The sequence below is a fragment of the Entelurus aequoreus genome, linkage group LG05 (genome assembly GCF_033978785.1).
Source record: "Entelurus aequoreus isolate RoL-2023_Sb linkage group LG05, RoL_Eaeq_v1.1, whole genome shotgun sequence".
Taxonomy (NCBI): domain Eukaryota; kingdom Metazoa; phylum Chordata; class Actinopteri; order Syngnathiformes; family Syngnathidae; genus Entelurus; species Entelurus aequoreus.
The window spans coordinates 86075562-86098352 of NC_084735.1; the positions used below are offsets into that span (position 1 = coordinate 86075562).

Below are 22791 nucleotides of genomic sequence, written 5' to 3' on the forward strand. Positions count from 1 at the left end.
ATAATAATAAACATTAATGAACATTATTGAACACAAATGAATAATAATAAACATTAATGAACACAAATGAATAATAATAAACATTAATGAACATTAATGAATAATAATAAACATTAATGAACACAAATGAATAATAATAAACATTAATGAACATTAATGAACACAAATGAATAATAATAAACATTAATGAACATAAATGAATAATAATAAACATTAATGAACATTAATGAACACAAATGAATAATAATAAACATTAATGAACATTAATGAATAATAATAAACATTAATGAACACAAATGAATAATAATAAACATTAATGAACATTAATGAACACAAATGAATAATAATAAACATTAATGAACATAAATGAATAATAATGAACATTAATGAACACAAATGAATAATAATAAACATTAATGAACATAAATGAATAATAATAAACATTAATGAACATAAATGAATAATAAAAACATTAATGAACATTATTGAGCACAAATGAATAATAATAATAAACATTAATGAACATAAATGAATAATAATAAACATTAATGAGCATTATTGAACACAAATGAATAATAATAAACATTAATGAATACAAATGAATAATAATAAACATTAATGAACATAAATGAATAATAAAAAACATTAATGAACATTATTGAGCACAAATGAATAATAATAAACATTAATGAATACACATGAATAATAATAAACATTAATGAGCATTATTGAACACAAATTAATAATAATAAACATTAATGAACATAAATGAATAATAATAAACATTAATGAACATAAATGAATAATAATAAACATTAATGAGCATTATTGAACACAAATTAATAATAATAAACATTAATGAACATAAATGAATAATAATAAACATTAATGAGCATTATTGAACACAAATTAATAATAATAAACATTAATGAACATAAATGAATAATAATAAACATTATTGAACACAAATGAATATCAATAAACATTAATGAACATGAATAAATATGAATAAACAATGAATGATCATTACTGGACACATATTGAATTACAAATGAATAAATATGAATGAACATGAATAAACAGGTTTGAACATGAATGAATATTAATAAACATGAACTAGTATTATTGAACATAAACAAAAATGAATGAATTCAACATAGTTCTTCTCATGCATTAATAGCATCACGTAAAGCACGTAACAAACGCAAACAACACACACACACACACACACACACACACACACACACACACACACACACACACACACACACACACACACACACACACACACACACACACACACACACACACACACACACACACACACACGCAGTGTAAACAGTGTTATTGTACTTTGGAGTGGTGTGTGTGTGTGTGTGTGTGTGTTGAAATTGAAGATGGCGTCCGTGTGTTTGGCGGCTGCCCTCCTCTTCCAAAGTGTGGGAATGTACGCCGGCGTCCCGGCGGCAAACCCGGGTAAGTGAGGCCCGCTGGTGGGTTGCTTGCCATGTCATTCTGCTGCTGTTGGGGGGGAGGTCATAGGTCACGCAGAAAGGGGATGTTGTCCAAATAAGGGCCTTCAAAATAAAACAGGAAGTGACCATGTGTACAGCCGATGGGGGAGGTGGTGTTGGGTTGGCCATTCAAGAACGTTCTGCGGGTGTCGCTCCAGGCGGCGTCTTCGTGACGCAGCAGGCGGCGCACGGCGTGCTGCAGCGCCTGCGCAGGTACAACAGCGGCCATTTTGAGGAGATCAAGGTGGGCAACCTGGAGCGCGAGTGCAAGGAGGAGACGTGCACTCTGGAGGAGGCCAGGGAGGTGTTTGAGGACGAGGAGAAAACTGTGCGTACACACACACACACACACACACACACACACACACACACACACACACACTCACACACACACACACACACACATTCTTGTATTTGTTACCTTCTTGAGACCTCTGAAAAATGCCTCCCTCTTTAGGACCACCTTTCTAGATATATAAAGATGTGTATTGACAACATTAATAATATATACATACTATGCAAATATAAAAAAGCTTGTTGTGAAAAATGAGTTGGAATTTCACAAGAATAAGGTAGAATTTTGGCAGTATTATAATAAAAGTTGTAATTTTTATATTTAATATTAATAAACATTAATGAACATGAATTAATATTAATAAACATTAATGAACATTATTGAACACGAATCAATATTAATAAACATTCATGAACATTATTGAACACACATGAATATTAATAAACATTAGTTAGCATGAATAAACATGATTGAACAGGAATATTTATAAACATTAATGAACACAAATGAATAATAATAAACATTAATGAACATTATTGAACTCAAATTAATATTAATAAACATTATTGAAAACAAATGAATATTAATAAACATTAATGAACATAAAAAAAACCTGACTGAACATGAATAAATATTTATAAACATTAATGAACATAAATTAATAATAATAAACATTAATAACCATTATTGAACACGAATTGATATTAATAAACATTAAGGAAAATTATTGAACACAAATTAATAATAATAAACATTAATGAACATTAATGAACACAAATGATTAATAATAAACATTAATGAACATTATTGGAAACAAATGAATATTAATAAACATTAATGAACATTATTGAACACAAATGAATATTAAGAAACATTAATGAACATTATTATAAATTATTATTATTATTATTAGTATAATTATTATTGAAAACAAATGAATATTAATAAACATTAATGAAGATTATTGAACACAAATGAATATTAATAAACATTAATGAAAATTACTGAACACAAATTAATATTAATAAACATTAATGAACACAAATTAATATTAATAAATATTAATGAACATTATTGAACACAAATGAATATTAATAAACATTCATGAACATTATTAAACACAAAATAATATTAATAAACACTCATGAACATTATTGAACACACATGAATATTAATAAACATTCATGAACACGAATAAACGTGATTGAACATGAATATTTATAAACATTAATGAACACAAATGAATAATAATAACATTAATGAACATTATCGAACTCAAATTAATAGTAATAAACAGTAATGAACATTATTGAACACAAATGAATATTAATAAACAATAATGAACATTACTGAAAACAAATGAATATTAATAAACATTAATGAACATAAAAAAACCTGATTGAACATGAATACATATTTATAAACATTAATGAACATAAATGAATAATAATAAACATTAATGAACATTATTGAACACGAATTAATATTAATAAACATTAAGGAACATTATTGGAAACAAATTAATATCAATAAACATTAATGAACATTAATGAACACAAATGATTAATAATAAACATTAATGAACATTATTGGAAACAAATGAATATTAATAAACATTAATGAACATTATTGAAAACAAATGAATATTAATAAACATTAATGAACATTATTAAACACAAATGAATATTAATAAACATTAATGAAAATTATTGAACACAAATTAATATTAATAAACATTAATGAACACAAATTAATATTAATAAATATTAATGAACATCATTGAACACAAATGAATATTAATAAACATTAATGAACATTATTAAACACAAAATAATATTAATAAACACTCATGAACATTATTCAACACCCATGAATATTAATAAACATTCATGAACACGAATAAACATGATTGAACATGAATATTTATAAACATTAATGAACACAAATGAATAATAATAAACATTAATGAACATTATTGAACTCGAATTAATATTAATAAACAGTAATGAACATTATTGAACACAAATGAATATTAATAAACAATAATGAACATTACTGAAAACAAATGAATATTAATAAACATTAATGAACATAAAAAAACCTGACTGAACATGAATAAATATTTATAAACATTAATGAACATAAATGAACAATAATAAACATTAATGAACATTATTGAACACGAATTAATATTAATAAACATTAAGGAAAATTATTGAACACAAATGAATAATAATAAACATTAATGAACATTAATGAACACAAATGATTAATAATAAACATTAATGAACATTATTGGACACAAATGAATATTAATAAACATTAATGAACATTATTGAACACAAATTAATATTAATAAACATTAATGAACATTATTGAACACAAATTAATATTAATAAACATTAATGAACATTATTGAACACAAATTAATATAATAAACATTAATGAACACAAATTAATATTAAATAAATATTAATGAACATTATTGAACACAATAGAATATTAATAAACATTAATGCATATTAATAAACATTAATGAATATTAATAAACATTAATGAACATTATTGAACACAAATTAATATTAATAAATATTAATGAACATTATTGAACACAAATGAATATTAATAAACATTAATGAATATTACTAAACATTAATGAATATTAGTAAACACGATTGAACATGGATGAATATTTATAAACATTAATGAACACAAATGAATAATAATAAACATTAATGAACATTATTGAACACAAATTAATATTAATAAACATTAATGAACACAAATTAATATTAATGAACATTATTGAACACAAATGAATATTAATAAACATTAATGAATATTAATAAACATTAATGAATATTAGTAAACACGATTGAACATGAATGAATATTTATAAACATTAATGAACACAAATGAAAAATAATAAACATTAATGAACATTATTAAACATTAATGAACATTATTGAACACGAATTAATAATAATAAACATTAATGAACACAAATGATTAATAATAAACATTAATGAACAAACGTAGAATTTTGGCAGTATTGTAATAAAAGTCGTAATTTTACTCAATGCAAGTTAAAATTTTACAAGGAAAACAGAACATCTGTGCAATATTATGATAAAAGTTGGAATTTTACTCAATAGCAGTCGCAATTTGACCAGAAAAGCTTAAAATGTTGGCAATATTAAGAAAAGAATCACAATTTTACTCAACAAAAGTCCCAATTTTAATAGAAAACGTAAAAAATGTTGGCAATATTATAGTATAAATCGGAATTTTTACTTGGCAAAATTATGACAAAAGTCATCAAAACAAGAACAACAACAACATTGGTAATATTGTGATAAAAGTCGGAATTGTATATGACAAATGTCACCATTTTGCATTAAAAAGTAAGTATGCTTTTAGTTCATTTATTTGTATTTGTTGTTTGTAATTGCTTTTTAATCTTCATTATTTACTTTGAAGTTATTACAGTATGTCTCGATATACATATTTATTTATTTGTATTCATTTTGGCCAAAAGGGGTCACATTTCAATTCCTTACACACACTTGTTATTTCATATGTTGACCAGAGGGGGAGCACTTTTAAAAGCGACACACAGTCAATTTGAAAAATCCCTCCTTTTAGGGACCACCCTAGTTTTGATAGATTTCACCACCAGGGGGTGCAAATGAGACATTCTCTATTAGATGCAATGCTTTTCCGTATTGGGACCATGATTTATGTCCTCACTTGTTCACACCTCCTCATATGGAAGCTACTTTTCCTTGTTGGTGTCTCAAGAAGGGTAGAAATACAAGAACACACACACACACACACACATTCTTGCTTTTGTTACCTTCTCGAGACATCTGAAAAATGCCTACCTCTTTAGGACCAGCCTTTCTAGATATATAAAGATGTGTATTGACAACATTAATAATATATACATACTATGCAAATATAAAAAAGCTTGTTGTGAAAATTAGTTGGAATTTCACAAGAAAAAGGTCACAATTTCACAAGAAAAACGTAGAATTTTGGCTGTATTATAATAAAAGTCGTAATTTTACTCAACGCAAATCAAAATTTTACAAGGAAAACAGAACATTTGTGCAATATTATGATAAAAGTTGGAATTTTACTCAATAGCAGTCGCAATTTGACCAGAAAAGCTTAAAATGTTGGCAATATTAAGAAAAGAATCACAATTTTACTCAACAAAAGTCCCAATTTTAATAGAAAACGTAAAAAATGTTGGCAATATTATAGTATAAATCGGAATTTTTACTTGGCAAAATTATGACAAAAGTCATCAAAACAAGAACAACAACAACATTGGTAATATTGTGATAAAAGTCGGAATTGTACATGACAAATGTCACCATTTTGCATTAAAAAGTAAGTATGCTTTTAGTTCATTTATTTGTATTTGTTGTTTGTAATTGCTTTTTAATCTTCATTATTTACTTTGAAGTTATTACAGTATGTCTCGATATACATATTTATTTATTTGTATTCATTTTGGCCAAAAGGGGTCACATTTCAATTCCTTACACACACTTGTTATTTCATATGTTGACCAGAGGGGGAGCACTTTTAAAAGCGACACACAGTCAATTTGAAAAATCCCTCCTTTTAGGGACCACCCTAGTTTTGATAGATTTCACCACCAGGGGGTGCAAATGAGACATTCTCTATTAGATGCAATGTTTTTCCGTATTGGGACCATGACTTATGTCATCACTTGTTCACACCTCCTCATATGGAAGCTACTTTTCCTTGTTGGTGTCTCAAGAAGGGTAGAAATACAAGAACACACACACACACACACACACACACACACACACACACACACACACACATTCTTGCTTTTGTTACCTTCTCGAGACATCTGAAAAATGCCTCCCTCTTTAGGACCACCTTTCTAGATATATAAAGATGTGTATTGACAACATTAATAATATATACATACTATGCAAATATAAAAAAGCTTGTTGTGAAAATTAGTTGGAATTTCACAAGAAAAAGGTCACAATTTCACAAGAAAAACGTAGAATTTTGGCTGTATTATAATAAAAGTCGTAATTTTACTCAACGCAAATCAAAATTTTACAAGGAAAACAGAACATTTGTGCAATATTATGATAAAAGTTGGAATTTTACTCAATAGCAGTCGCAATTTTACAAGAAAAGCTTAACATTTTGGCAATATTAAGAAAAGAATCACAATTTTACTCAACAAAAGTCCCAATTTTAATAGAAAACGGAAAAAAATGTTGGCAATATTATAGTATAAATCGGAATTTTTACTTGGCAAAATTATGACAAAAGTCATCAAAACAAGAACAACAACAACATTGGTAATGTGATAAAAGTCAGAATTGTACATGACAAATGTCACCATTTTGCATTAAAAAGTAATCATTTAAATTTTACGAGAATATATTGCAATATTACAGGAACAGACAGAATATGAGAAATTGTTCCCGATTTTATAAGAAAAAAGTCGACACATTGTGAGAAAAAAACTGCTTTTAGTTCATTTATTTTTAGTTGTTGTTTGTAATTGCTTTTTAATCTTCATTATTTACTTTAAGTTATTACAGTATGTCTCGATATACATATTTATTTATTTCTATTCATTTTGGCCAAAAGGGGTCACATTTCAATTTCTTACACACACTTGTTATTTCATATGTTGCCAGAGGGGGAGCACTTTTAAAAGCGACACACAGTCAATTTGAGAAATCCCTCCTTTTAGGGACCACCTTCATTTTGATAGATTTCACCACCAGGGGGTGCAAATGAGACATTCTCTATTAGATGCAATGCTTTTCCGTATTGGGACCATGATTTATGTCCTCACTTGTTCACACCTCCTCATATGGAAGCTACTTTTCCTTGTTGATGTCTCAAGAAGGGTAGAAATACAAGAACACACACACGATGATGATGTCATCGAAGCTACCTTAACCGTCTCCTTGTTTCCAGATGGAATTCTGGGCGGGGTACGTTGGTGAGTTCTGCACGTCGGCCATAACTGTGGACTCTTGGTGTGCTCACGCGTACGTGTGTGTGTGTGTGTGTGTGTGTGTGTGTGTGTGTGTGTGTGTGTGTGTGTGTGTGTGTGTGTGTGTGTGTGTGTGTGTGTGTGTGTGTGTGTGTGTGTGTGTGTGTTGTACACGTGCACAGATGGCGACCAGTGCAACCCCCCCCCTTGCCAGAATGATGGCGTGTGCCAAGATGGCGTCAATTCTTACATTTGCTGGTGTGGCGAAAACTTTAGCGGCAAAAACTGTGACATCGGTAAGTGTGGTGAGCACACGCTGTGAGGGACTGCTAGGGACTTTATTTAGAATTAGCGCTCACACACACTACTGAAAAAGTATTCTCTCATACACATGAATAAAACACTCTGTTTCAGTAGTGTGTATGAGAGAATTTCACTATTGTGTATGAGAGTGTTTCAGTAGTGTGTAAAGTGTTTTACTTGTGTGTATGAGAGCGTTTCAGTAGTGTGAATGAGAGTGTTTCAGTAGTGTGTATGAGAGTGTTTTAGTAGTGTGTATGAGAGTGTTTTAGTAGTGTGTATGAGAGGGTTTCAGTAGTGTGCATGAGAGAAAACATTTTCAGCAGTGTGCATGAGAGAATTTCACTATTGTGTATGAGAGTGTTTCAGTAATATGTAAGTGTTTTACTTGTGTGTATGAGAGCATTTCAGTAGTGTGTATGAGAGTGTTTCAGTAGTATGTGTGAGAGAAAAAAATATTCAGTTGTTTGTATAAGAGCGTTTCAGTAGTTTGCATGAGAGCGTTTCAGTAGTGCGTATGAAAGTGTTTCAGTAGTGTGTGTAGGCGTTTCACTTGTGTGTATGAGAGTGTTTCAGTAGTGTGTATGAGAGTGTTTCAGTAGTGTGTATGAGAGGGTTTCAGTAGTGTGTATGAGAGCGTTTCAGTAGTGTTTATGAGAGTTGTTTAGTAGTGTGTATGAGAGTGTTTCAGTAGTGTGTATGAGAGTGTTTCAGTAGTGTGTATGAGAGCGTTTCAGTAGTGTGTATGAGAGCGTTTCAGTAGTGTTTATGAGAGTTGTTTAGTAGTGTGTATGAGAGCGTTTCAGTAGTGTGTATGAGAGTGTTTCAGTAGTGTGTATGAGAGTGTTTCAGTAGTGTGTATGAGAGCGTTTCAGTAGTGTGTATGAGAGTGTTTCAGTAGTGTGTATGAGTGTTTCAGTAGTGTGTATGAGAGTGTTTCAGTAGTGTGTATGAGTGTTTCAGTAGTGTGTATGAGAGTGTTTCAGTAGTGTGTATGAGTGTTTCAGTAGTGTGTATGAGAGCGTTTCAGTAGTGTTTATGAGAGTTGTTTAGTAGTGTGTATGAGAGCGTTTCAGTAGTGTGTATGTAAGAGGTAATTCTGAATAATGTCTCGAACGGCCCTTCATAAAGCGCACACACACACACACACACACACGCGTGAGCACGCACGCACGCACGCACGCACGCACACACACACGCACGCACGCACACACGCACGCACGCACACACGCACACACGCACGCACGCACACACACACACACACACACACACACACGCACACACACACACATGCACACACACACACGCGCACACGCACACACACACGCACACACACACGCACACACACACGCAGACGCACACGCACACACACACACGCACACACGCACACACACGCACACACACACACACGCATACACACACACACACACGCACACGCACACACACGCGCACACACACACGCACACACACACACACACACGCACGCGCACACGCACACACACACACGCACACACACACACACACACACACACACGAGTGTGTTTGCCCTGCAGAGATCAGCAAGCAGTGCTCGGTCAACAATGGAGGATGCTCACATTTCTGCGTGATGGAGGCGGAGCTTGTAAAGTGCCGCTGTGCACACGGATACACACTCGCAGCTGACTTGAGGACTTGCGAGCCGACAGGTGATAACACACACGCACACACACACACACACACACACACACATGTGCACAAATAAGGCGGTCCATGTGAGGAGGAGGCGTGTCATCGGACAGGACTGTTCAGTTGCGGTCGACTCGGAGGCTCCGCCCACACGCCGCGCTCCTCCAACAGGACGCACGCCGCCAACTCCAGCGTGGAGGAGGACGTCATACCGGAAGAGTTGCTGGACTACGACTACAACCTGACCGCCGACCTTTCGCTGGAGGTCAACGCATCGCTGGGGTCGGAGGTCATGAGCCGCCCAGCGAGGTCGGCGTCCAACCACAGCGCTCCGCCTCTGGCGTCCTTCTTCCCCACCTTGCCCTCCATCATGGCGCGGGACAACAGCGACCAGAGGATTGTTGGGGGAGACCTGGCCCTGCCTGGAGAGGTTCCCTGGCAGGTATGACATCACCCACTCTCTGACTCCGCCCCCCTGGTGCGCTCACTCACGTCTTGTGTGTGTGTGGACACGCAGGTGGCGCTCATGACCCACTCGGACTCGCGCCAGGCGGCAGAAGTGTTCTGCGGCGGTTCCCTGCTCAGCGACGTGTGGGTCATCACGGCGGCTCACTGCCTGCTGGAGGCCAGGAAGTCTGGCTTACCCTTCTTTGTCAGAGCAGGTGAGCGCCACGTGCGGCCGACGCCTTCAACGCTGCGGCTCTCAAAAACAGCATGCTTTTATTTTGTAGTAGTGTGGAATGTTAGTGTTGGCCCGCCACATCATTTGAGGTGGCTCGCCATGTCATTTAATGTGGCACTCAGCATCAAGGGTTGGAATTGGGGGTTACATCACCAAAATGATTCCCGGGCACGGCCACCGCTGCTGCTCACTGCTCCCCTCGCCTCCCAGGGGGTGATCAAGGGTGATGGGTCAAATGCAGAGAATAATTTCACCACACCTAGTGTGTGTGTGTGTGTGTGTGTGTGTGACCATCATTGGTACTTTAACTTTAATACAAAGACTTGCTATTGTGACACCCAGTGGACGCATTTAGAACTGCAGTTTTGTTTTGTTTTTTTCTTCATTCCAAAATTTCAGCTCATTTTTACACTTGGACGTGTGACACCCCTGCTCGAAGCACGTATTAGAAAATATCCGGTAACAAACGGGTCCGCGTCACTCAACTTACAGCGTGGTGCACTTGACTTGATGAATCCTTGTGGCCGCTAGGCGCCACTCCACTTCAACTTAAAGACAGCATGGGTCCATTCCAGACGGTTAGTGTTTTTCACGCCTACCTTTGTTCTGTTTGACTTCACAGATGTGTAAGTTACCCATGTCTTGGCCACTAATACACCCCCATACCATCACACATGCTGCCTTTTACACTTTGCGCCTACAACAATCCGGATGGTTCTTTTCCTCTTTGGTCCGGAGGACACGACGTCCACAGTGTCCAAAAACAATTTGAAATGTGGACTCGTCAGACCACAGAACACTTTTCCACTTTGTATCAGTCCATCTTAGATGAGCTCAGGCCCAGTGAAGCCGGCGGCGTTTCTGGGTGTTGTTGATAAATGTCTTTCGCCTTGCATAGGAGTTTTAACTTGCACTTACAGATGTAGCGACAAACTGTAGTTACTGACAGTGGGTTTCCGAAGTGTTCCTGAGCCCATGTGGTGATATCCTTTACACACTGATGTCGCTTTTTGATGCAGTACCGCCTGAGGGATCGAAGGTCCGTAATATCATCGCCTTACGTGCAGTGGTTTCTCCAGATTCTCTGAACCTTTTGATGATAATACGGAGCGTAGATGGTGAAATCCCTAAATTCCTTGCAACAGCTGGTTGAGAAATGTTGTTCTTAAACAATTTGCTCACGCATTTGTTCACAAAGTGGTGACCCTCGCCACACCCTTGTGTGTGAACGGCTGCTTTTATACCCAATCATGGCACCCACCTGTTCCCAATCAGCCTGTTCACCTGTGGCATGTTCCAAATAAGTGTTTGATGAGACTTTCTCAGTCTTTTTTGCCACTTGTGCCAGCTTTTTTGAAACATGTTGCAGGCATCAAATTCCAAATGAGCTAATATTTGCAAAAAATAACAAAAGTTTTCCAGTTGGAACATTAAAGGCCTACTGAAAGCCACTACTAGCGAGCACGCAGTCTGATAGTTTATATATCAATGATGACATCTTAACATTGCAACACATGCCAATACGGCCGGGTTAACTTATAAAGTGACATTTTAAACTTCCGCTTAAAAACGTCGCGGTATGACGACGTATGCGCGTGACGTCACGAGGGCAAGGGAAGTGTTTGGACCCAATTCAAATAGCTCTGTTTTCTTCGACAAAATTCCAGTATTCTGGACATCTGTGTTGGTGAATCTTTTGCAATTTGTTTAATGAACAATGAAGACTGCAAAGAAGAAAGTTGTAGGTGGGATCGGTGGAGCGGCGGACTACAGCAACACCAACACCAGGAGGTTGTGTTGTGTTGTGAGCAGGATAGCAGACGCACTACAGTGAGTAAGCCCGCCGCCGCATCTAAGTTAGCTTCTGTTTTTTTAGCTTCGCCAAGCTGACTATTATTAATCGTGTATTTACATGTTCATGGTTTAATAGTATTTTTGATCTTCTGTCTATCCATCCAGTCAGGTTTTTTTTTAATTTAGTTTCTATCTGCATTTGAGACTGCTATGCTATCACGTTGGCTACGTAGCTAGGTTAGCTTCTATTTTTTTAGCTTCGAAAAGCTGAATATTATTAATCGTGTATTTACATGTTCATGGTTTAATAGTATTTTTGATCTTCTGTCTATCCATCCAGTCAGGTTTTTTTTTAATTTAGTTTCTATCTGCATTTGAGACTGCTATGCTATCACGTTGGCTACGTAGCTAGGTTAGCTTCTGTTTTTTAGCTTCGCAAAACTGAATATTATTAATCGTGTATTTACATGTTCATGGTTTAATAGTATTTTTGATCTTCTGTCTATCCATCCAGTCAGGGTTTTTTTAAATTTAGTTTCTATCTGCATTTGAGACTGCTATGCTATCACGTTGGCTACGTGGCTAGGTTAGCTTCTATTTTTTTAGCTTCGCCAAGCTGAATATTATTAATCGTGTATTTACATGTTCATGGTTTAATAGTATTTTTGATCTTCTGTCTATCCATCCAGTCAGGGTTTTTTTTTATTTAGTTTCTATCTGCATTTGAGACTGCTATGCTATCACGTTGGCTACGTGGCTAGGTTAGCTTCTATTTTTTTTAGCTTCGCCAAGCTGAATATTATTAATCGTGTATTTACATGTTCATGGTTTAATAGTATTTTTGATCTTCTGTCTATCCATCCAGTCAGGGTTTTTTTTAATTTAGTTTCTATCTGCATTTGAGACTGCTATGCTATCACGTTGGCTACGTAGCTAGGTTAGCTTCTATTTTTTTTAGCTTCGCAAAGCTGAATATTATTAATCGTGTATTTACATGTTCATGGTTTAATAGTATTTTTGATCTTCTGTCTATCCATCCAGTCAGGGTTTTTTTAAATGTAGTTTCTATCTGCATTTGAGACTGATGCTATCACGTTGGCTACGTGGCTAGGTTAGCTTGTATTTTTTTAGCTTCGAAAAGCTGAATATTATTAATCGTGTATTTACATGTTCATGGTTTAATAGTATTTTTGATCTTCTGTCTATCCATCCAGTCAGGGTTTTTTTTTTATTTAGTTTCTATCTGCATTTGAGACTGCTATGCTATCACGTTGGCTACGTTGCTAGGTTAGCTTCTATTTTTTTTAGCTTCGCAAAGCTGAATATTATTAATCGTGTATTTACATGTTCATGGTTTAATAGTATTTTTGATCTTCTGTCTATCCATCCAGTCAGGGTTTTTTTTTATTTAGTTTCTATCTGCATTTGAGACTGATGCTATCACGTTGGCTACGTAGCTAGGTTAGCTTCTATTTTTTTTAGCTTCGAAAAGCTGAATATTATTAATCGTGTATTTGCATGTTCAGTCACTGTGAATGTCCATTTTGCGTCCATCACTGCCTCTCAAGTCCTTCACTGTAACGTTCCTCATCCACGAATCTTTCATCCTCGCTCAAATTAATGGGGTAATCGTCGCTTTCTCGCTCCGAATCTCTCTCGCTCCATTGTAAACAACGGGGAATTGTGAGGAATACTAGCTCCTGTGACGTCACGCTACTTCCGCTACAGGCAAGGCTTTTTTTTATCAGCGAGCAAAAGTTGCAAACTTTATCGTCGATTTTGTCTACTAAATCCTTTCAGCAAAAATATGGCAATATGGCGAAATGATCAAGTATGACACATAGAATGGATCTGCTATTCCCGTTTAAAGAAAAAAATGTCATTTCAGTAGGCCTTTAAGTATCTTGTCTTTGCAGTCTATTCCATTGAATATAAGTTGAAAAGGATTTGTATTCTGTTTTTATTTACCATTTACACGTCACGTCATCCGCTCTCTCCCGTCTCAGGCGAGCACGACGTCTTCAGGTCCGAGGGACCGGAGCGAGACCACGCGGTGGCCGAGGAGCACGTGCACCACCTCTACGACTACCAGAAGTCGCCGTACAACCACGACGTGGCGCTGCTCAAGCTGGCCGCCCCGGTGGAGCTGTCCCCGCACCGCCTGCCCATCTGCTTCGGACCCAAGGACTTCATCGAGAGCCTCCTGCAGGACTCCGCCGGCTCGCTGGTGAGCGGCTGGGGGCTCATCAACTTCGGGGGGCCGCAGGCCTCCAAGCTGCAGAAGGTGGAGGTGCCCTTGGTTTCGCGCAGCACGTGCAAGGCGAGCAGCCGGCAGCAAGTCACGCGCTTCATGTTCTGCGCCGGCTTCCAGAGCCAGCGCAAGGACTCGTGCCAGGGGGACAGCGGGGGGCCGCACGCCACCAAGTACCAGGACACCTGGTTCCTGACGGGCATCGTCAGCTGGGGCGAGGGCTGCGCCAAAGACGGAAAGTACGGCGTCTACACGCGTCTCTCTCGCTACTACCGATGGATCAGCAACACCACGGCTATCAGAGCGCACGCCTGACGAGCGCTTCCTGTCTGGACGGCCCACGTGAAAACAAACGTGACGGCAACGGTCAGCATGTGGTACCGGATCACTTAATTGAATATTCACAGTGTTACTGTTCAAACTGTGTACAAAAAAAACACATCAAATATACACGTTAAATAAAACCTCTGCTTTGTTTTTGACGATGACTTAGGCCTAGTGCGCTACTGCGTTGTCATGTTGGTCACCGCGGTGAAGAAAACGTTTGAGAACCGCTGCTTTAAACAATCGTGTGCTTTTATTGTGAAAATCCTAGCGCGAGCGTGGAAAAGAAAGTGCGAGGCAGGCTGGGGGAGGCCAGAAAGTCTGGGTCGCCCTTCTTTGTCAGAGCAGGTGAGCGCCACGTGCGGCCGACGCCATCAACGCAATCGTGCATGCTTTTATTTTGTAGTAGTGTGGAATGGTAGGTGTTAAAGTTAAAGTCAAAGTTAAACTTTAAACGCTACGTCATTTAACATCATTTGAGGTGGCTCGCCATGTCATTTAATGTGGCACTCAGCATCAAGGGTTGGAATTGGGGGTTAAATCACCAAAATGATTCCCGGGCGTGGCCACCGGTGCTGCTCACTGCTCCCCTCACCTCCCAGGGGGTGATCAAGGGTGATGGGTCAAATGCAGAGAATAATTTCACCACACCTAGTGTGTGTGTGTGTGTGTGTGACCATCATTGGTACTTTAACTTTAATACAAAGACTTGCTATTGTGACACCCAGTGGACGCATTTAGAACTGCAGTTTTTTTTCTTTCCTTCATTCCAAAATTTCGGCTCATTTTTACACTTGGACGTGTGACACCCCTGCTCGAAGCACGTATTAGAAAATATCCAGTAACAAACGGGTCCGTGTCACTCAACTTACTGCGTGGTGCACTTGACTTGATGAATCCTTGTGACCGCTAGGCGCCACTCCACTTCAACTTAAAGACAGCATGGGTCCATTCCCGAATAATTTAACCACACCTAGTGTGTGTGTGTGTGACCATCATTGGTACTTTAACTTTAGTACAAAGACTTGCTATTGTGACACCCAGTGGACGCATTTAGAACTGCAGTTTTTTTTTTTTTCTTCATTCCAAAATTTCGGCTCATTTTTACAGTAACAAACGGGTCCGCGTCACTCAGCTTACTGCGTGGTGCACTTGACTTGATGAATCCTTGTGACCGCTAGGCGCCACTCCACTTCAACTTAAAGACAGCATGGGTCCATTCCCGGCGGTTAAGTGTTTTTCACCGTTTTTGAAAAAGTTTGAGAACCGCTGCTTTAAACAATCGTGTGCTTTTATTGTGAAAATCCTAGTGCGAGCATGGAAACGAACAAAGTGCGAGGCAGGCTGGGGGAGGAGTCTAAATCCTAGGTCGGAAGAGGGCACAACTCCTCTCGTTTAAGGCACTTGTGAAGCCCCGCCCCCTTTTTTTTCTTCTAGCTAGCAAACAAGCGGAAAGAAAGAGTTTGGCACGACTTCCTGTTGGGGGTGACGACGATGTGTTGTGCTCGGAGTGAGGAAGATGTCTCCGCTCTGATTGGCTCTCAGCACGTCTCTCCCAGAATCCTGTGCAGGTCCTCGGGCAGGACGCGGCCTTCTTCGCCCCGGCTCACGTTCCTCACCAGCCTGCGGGCGCCCGACGCGGGACAGAGTTGACGTCGCGCGAGAAGTCCGCGTGGGGGAGAAAAAAAAAAAAAGACTTTTTACCACATTCCCGACACGTCCTCGTGCATCAGCTGGATGACGTCGCCGCAGTTGAAGATGATGTCATCGCTGCTGGCCATGCTGCTCGCCACCAGCACTCGGTAGCGGCCCGGCACCTGCGGCGACAAAGGTGAGGTTACGTGACGCGCTCGCCCCGACACGTCAGGACAACTCATCTGACCAGAGGGGCGGGGAGGTCGTCCTCGTCCTCGGAGTCCGACAGGTCCGTGGCGCCCCAGTCCTCCAGGCCGTCGCAGATGGCGACCGAGTGAGCGGCGACGGGCCAACCTGCAAACGGGGAAGTTAGCGTCGCCTCCTAGTGACGGGACGGCGTGTGGTAGCCTCACCGCGGCGAGGCGAGTGGACCACGGGATCGGAGTGGGCGGGGCTGGTGTGCACAAACTCCTCCCATCGGTGGGCGTGGCTTGTGGCCGACGAGCTGTGAGTAACAGGAAGACACGCTGAGCAGCCTCCCGACGATGCTCCGCCCCACGAGACACACACCTCGGACGCACTGACCGCCGAACGCACACACACACACACACACACACACACACACAACGACAAGCGGGGCGTCACCAGTCACATTCGCCGCTAGGAACACGTGTCAGTCGTGCAGCAGGTGGGAGGAGTCTAAACAGGAAGTAACAGGACGCAAACACGTGCACAGGAAGGTCACCTGTCGGAGAAGAGGGGCTCTGACACGCCAGCAACTTGTCCTGGAAACAAACCATCAATAATGACAAACAATTATACGTTTTTGGGAATGGGTCAACAAAAATATAATATAATATAATACAACATAATGTAATGCAATGCAATGTAATATAATATTATGCAATATAATATAATGTAATATAGAGTAATGTAATGTCATATAATTAATATAATGCAAAGCTATGCAATCTAAATAATATAAAATAATATAATATAAAGGAATGTAATGTAGTATAATTAATATAAAGCAATGCAATGCAATCTAAATATTATGATGTAATATAATATAATATATTATAATGTAATATAAAGTCATGTAATCAAAAATAATTAATATAATGCAATGCAATGCAATGTAATCTAATTAATGTAATCAATCAATCAATCAATGTTTATTTATATAGCCCTAAATCACAAGTGTCTCAAAGGGCTGCACAAGCCACAACGACATCCTCGGTATAGAGCCCACATACGGGCAAGGAAAAACTCACCCCAATTACATTAATATAAAGTAATGTCATATAAATAATATAATATAATGTAGTATAAAGTAATATAATGTAATTTAATTATTACAATGCAATGCTATGCAATGTAATCTAAAGAATATAATGTAATGTAATATAATATAATATAAAGTAATGTAATTTAATATAATATAATGCAATGCAATACAATGTAATCTAAATAATATGATGTAATATAATATAAAATATTATAATGTAATTTAATATAATTAATATAATGCAATGCAATCCAATGTAATCTAAATAATGTAATATAAAGTAATGTAATGCAATGTAATTTAAATATAATGTAGTATAAAGTAATATAATGTAATTTAATTAATACAATGCAATGCAATGCAATGTAACCTAAAGAATGTAATGTAATGTAATATAATATAATATAAAGTAATGTAATTTAATGCAATGCAATGCAATGTAATCTAAATAATATGATGTAATATAATATATTATAATGTAATATAAACTAATGTAATTTAATATAATTACTATAATGCAATGCAATCTAAATAATGTAATATAAAGTAATGTAATGCAATGTAATATACATAATATAATACAATGTAGTATAAAGTAATATAATGTAATTTAATTAATGCAATGTCATCTAAATAATATAATATAATGTAATGTAATATAATATAAAGTAATGTAATTTAATGTAATTAATATAATGCAATGTAGTATAAAGTAATATAATGTAATTGAATTAATACAATGCAATGCAATCTAAATAATATAGTATTATGTAATGTAATATAATATAATATAAAGTAATGTAATTAATATAATGCAATGCAATGTAATCTAAATAATATAATGTAATCTAAAGTAATGTAATGCAATATAATTAATATAATGCAATGCAATCCAAATAATATAATGTAAGGTAATGTAATATAATGCAATGTAATCTAAATAATATAATATAATATAATATAAAACAATAAAATAATATATAACATATAATGTGAAATAATAATATATAGGGATGTAACGATATCTCACGTATTGTGGTAAAGGTAAAAAAAAAAAAAAAAAGCTACAGTGTAAGGGACAAGCGGTAGGAAATGGATGGATGGATAGTGTGTAGAATGAAGTGGCAGGAATGTTTACTTACTGTGATTGAACACGAACATATATAAAATGTTCTAATCATATTTATTACTACAAACACGTATTTCTAAGTGCAACATGTTTTCTATTAGTTTTTTTTGGAAAAAGTTAACTCCCATTTGAACTTTTATGAAGGTAAATACCTCACAAATTGACGTTTAGCATGCTAGCTAATAGAGTAGCTTCCGGGTGCAGCAGGTGCTCTGGCTTGGAACGCTGGAGACGAACTTTATTACCTCCGCCACAGAAGTTCTGTTTTCCCCGGACTTGCTTTCTTAGCACCGTGACTCCAACTGTTATTAGGACTTGGAAATAAACCATTTGTCTTATCGACTACGAAGTGGAACACAATTAATTTCCTACTTCGTGCTTTTTCTTCACTTCACCGCGATGCACGCCCCCTCCTTGCGGCGCCGCGCTACGCAGAGGATTCTGGGAGATGTAGTTTATATCAGACCCGCCAAAGCAAACGTGCCAGTAAAAAAAACTACACTCAAAAGTTTCTTTTTGATACCGTCACGCGTCACGCCATTATTGTGATGATTTTTTGACAACATCGCGGTATTACAATACCGTTACAAAAAGTAATAACAAATCATATGAAATAATATAATATAATCAAATGTAATATAAAGTAATCTGAAACACAATGACATAGTATATAATATACTGTGTTATAATATAAAATAATACAATATAATATGAAATAGTATAATACTGTATTTTTTAAAAAAGTATTACACTATGAAGTATTATTAATATAAATACAAAGTAATGATAAATAATATAATATTTGATTAAATCTTATAAAACAATACATTTTATTAAAATTATATAATATGAAATAATATAATGCAAAAAGTTATCTAAAACCAAATAATAGAATATATAATACATATATATATATATAATAAATACTATACAAAAAAAAGTTAAAATACTGTATTTCATTATAAGTATAATATGAAATAATATTATAAATAAAAAAGTAATGATAAATAATATAACATTAAATTAAATAATATAAAACAATAACATTTATTAAAATATGTATGATAATGATAAATTATATGAAATAATATAATGCAAATAATAATCAAAAACCAAATAACATAATATATAATATCATATATATAAAATATAGAATAACATAATAAAATACTGCATATCATTTTAAGTATGACAACATAAACTGTTTATTATATATATTAAATACGATATAATATAAAATCATATAATATGAAATAATATAATGCAAAAAGTTATCTAAAACCAAATAATAGAATATATAATATATATATATATATATATATATATATATATATATATAATAAATACTATACAAAAAAAAGTTAAAATACTGTATTTCATTATAAGTATAATATGAAATAATATTATAAATAAAAAAAGTAATGATAAATAATATAACATTAAATTAAATAATATAAAACAATAACATTTATTAAAATGATATGTATGATAATGATAAATTATATGAAATAATATAATGCAAATAATAATCAAAAAGCAAATAACAATATATAATATCATATATATAAAATATAGAATAACATAATAAAATACTGCATATCATTTTAAGTATGACAACATAAACTGTTTATTATATATATTACATACGATATAATATAAAATTATAATATCATATGATATAATATAAACTAAAAATATAAATACAAAGTGATGAATAATATAAAATTTAATAATATATAATAATAACATGCATTAAAATATAATTAAATATGAAATAATACAACAATGTAAAATTACATAAACAATGTAATTTAAAACGATCTATGATGTAATATGATATGGTATAATATAAACTAATAATACATAATAATAATATATACACAAAAATAAAATGAAATCAAATATAATTATACATGAAATAATATAACATAATGTAATAATAAATAAACAACGTCATTTAAAAATGATCAAATATTTAATAATACAACACATTACTGTGTATCACTTTAAGTATTATAATATGAAATAATCATACAATGTAATAGCATACAAACCTTTTTGCTGCTGACTGATGATTTTATGAAGTTCTGACAGCCAGGTGTCCTTCACCTCCACACTCGGGGCCTACACACACCCACACACACACACACACACACACACGCACACACACCCACACACACACACACACACACACATTTAAATAAGAAGACTATTGCTATAATATTTCAGTGACCAAATAAAAGCAGAACCTGCAGGACGTAGACTTCGTGTCCTGCAGTGTCGCACATTTCAAACTTCTTGCCGTCTCCTTTGACGCTTTCCGTCACTCTCACGGAGTCCATCTGCGTGACGACGACACTTTATTGTCTTTTCAAGCGTTCCAAACGGACCAAATCGGGCGTTCCTCGACGGAGCGACTCACCCTGAGGCAGGACTTGAAGCTGTAGACGGGCGTGCGCTCGTCCCGCCGCTTGCAGAAGAGCAGGGCGCGCTCGTAGAGGAAGACGTGTCTCTGCATGGGCTTGAAGCGGGCCAGCACCGCCGCCCTCTTGTGGCTCACCCACACGCTGAAGCCGCCCTGCAGCAGCACCCGGCCCAGACCGCCCAGGTCGCCCTGAAACATTGCGTCATCGCTCTCATAACGGCGTACGGTGTGGAAATGAATGGAATAATAAACGGGAAGTAATAATGAGATCATAAATGTCTCCCCCTTGTGGACTAATCGAGAACTACAACATTTCTGCCCGTGGTCGACCTGGTATCCGGTGATGGCGGTCTGGTGCATGGAGTCGTTGAGGGACTTAAGCAGGTCCAGCATGCAGTCCAGCGCCTCCTGGAGTTGTGTGCGGTACTGCAGCTGCGTGCAGTGCTTGAGGAGCTCCTGAGGACGAGGACGAGCGCGCGTCAGCTGACAGGAAGTGACGCCGCCCGCCGAGCGGGACCGACCTTGAGGAGGAGCTGGTACTTGGTGAGGCGCTGGACCGGTTTCAGGAGGTACGAGTCCAAGGCCAGCTTGTGATCCAGTTTCTTCTGGCACTCCTGCGGGACGGAGACTTGGTGAGACGCACGCGCGCACACACACACACACACCTGCACACACCTGGAAGAAGGCGGAGTCAGAACACTGTCGCCATAGCGACTCAGAGCGAGGCTTGTTCTGGCAATAGCGCTCGTACACCTGGAACTTGTCTTTCTGCACACACACACACACACACACACACACACACACACACACACACACACACACACACACACACACACACACACACACACACACACACACACACACACACACACACACACACACACACACACAGTTTCTTCATCGGTGTCGAGCCCCGCCAAGAAGACAAAAGTGCGGCCCTGGTCTTCCTCACCCGCAGCAGGAAGCACCCCCCCACCCTCTCCGGTGTGTCCAGACAACGCTGAAGATCCTGCAGGAAGATTCTGGAAGCGGGAGAAAGGTTGAAAGGGGGCGGAGCCTTGACAGGTGTCAGGTGAGGAGGAAGTGAGGTCACCTGCTGTGAAACTGGTAAATCTCTGGCATGTTGCCAAACAGGATGTCCTTCTGACTCAGGAGGAGAGACGGAAGTAGATACGCCATGGACGGATCCTCCATCTCTGCTCGGTAACCCTTGACAACGGGGGACAAGGAGGCAGGATGGGAGACGAGGACGTGAGGTAGGGGACAAGGAGGCAGGATGGGAGACGAGGATGTAAGATGGGGGACAAGGAGGCAGGAGACGAGGACATAAGGTAGGAGACAAGGAGGCAAGATGGGAGACAAGGATGTAAGATGGGGGACAAGGAGGCAGGAGACGAGGACATAAGGTAGGAGACAAGGAGGCAAGATGGGAGACAAGGATGTAAAGATAGGGGACAAGGAGGCAGGATGGGAGACAAG

General features: G+C 36.8%; 2 protein-coding genes across 9 annotated transcripts in view; one reads left to right on the top strand and one right to left on the bottom strand.

Annotated features, from left to right (window-relative positions):
* Positions 1 to 1320: 1320 nt before the first annotated feature.
* On the top strand, positions 1321 to 14993 carry f9b (coagulation factor IXb). 2 transcript variants are annotated; one of them, XM_062046589.1, is made up of 8 exons: positions 1321 to 1476; positions 1673 to 1842; positions 7801 to 7825; positions 8002 to 8115; positions 9673 to 9804; positions 9898 to 10226; positions 10302 to 10446; positions 14267 to 14993. In XM_062046589.1, the coding sequence occupies exons 1-8, from the start codon at positions 1398 to 1400 to the stop codon at positions 14824 to 14826; spliced, it is 1554 nt and encodes a 517-aa protein (XP_061902573.1). In that variant the 5' UTR covers positions 1321 to 1397; the 3' UTR covers positions 14827 to 14993. The 2 variants fall into 2 exon arrangements, with proteins under 2 accessions (XP_061902573.1, XP_061902574.1); XM_062046590.1 differs by having other exon boundaries at positions 1346 to 1476; positions 1613 to 1842.
* Positions 14994 to 16108: 1115 nt separating this feature from the next.
* LOC133651198 (proto-oncogene DBL-like) overlaps positions 16109 to 22791 on the bottom strand; it is a 30537-nt gene continuing 23854 nt past the window's right edge. The window contains exons 15-27 of one of the 7 annotated variants that reach the window (XM_062049223.1): positions 22719 to 22774; positions 22406 to 22643; positions 22265 to 22334; positions 21988 to 22080; positions 21834 to 21926; positions 21310 to 21768; positions 21137 to 21229; positions 20942 to 21011; positions 17216 to 17255; positions 16884 to 17050; positions 16718 to 16824; positions 16540 to 16652; positions 16109 to 16458 (exon numbers count right to left, since the gene is read on the bottom strand). In XM_062049223.1, the coding sequence (XP_061905207.1) occupies positions 16377 to 16458; positions 16540 to 16652; positions 16718 to 16824; positions 16884 to 17050; positions 17216 to 17255; positions 20942 to 21011; positions 21137 to 21229; positions 21310 to 21768; positions 21834 to 21926; positions 21988 to 22080; positions 22265 to 22334; positions 22406 to 22643; positions 22719 to 22774 (1681 nt within the window). In that variant the 3' untranslated portion in view covers positions 16109 to 16376. Of the gene's footprint in view, positions 16459 to 16539; positions 16653 to 16717; positions 16825 to 16883; positions 17051 to 17215; positions 17256 to 20941; positions 21012 to 21136; positions 21230 to 21309; positions 21769 to 21833; positions 21927 to 21987; positions 22081 to 22264; positions 22335 to 22405; positions 22775 to 22791 lie in introns of all 7 variants that reach the window. The other 6 variants (XM_062049225.1, XM_062049228.1, XM_062049221.1 and 3 more) reach the window with 6 other exon arrangements.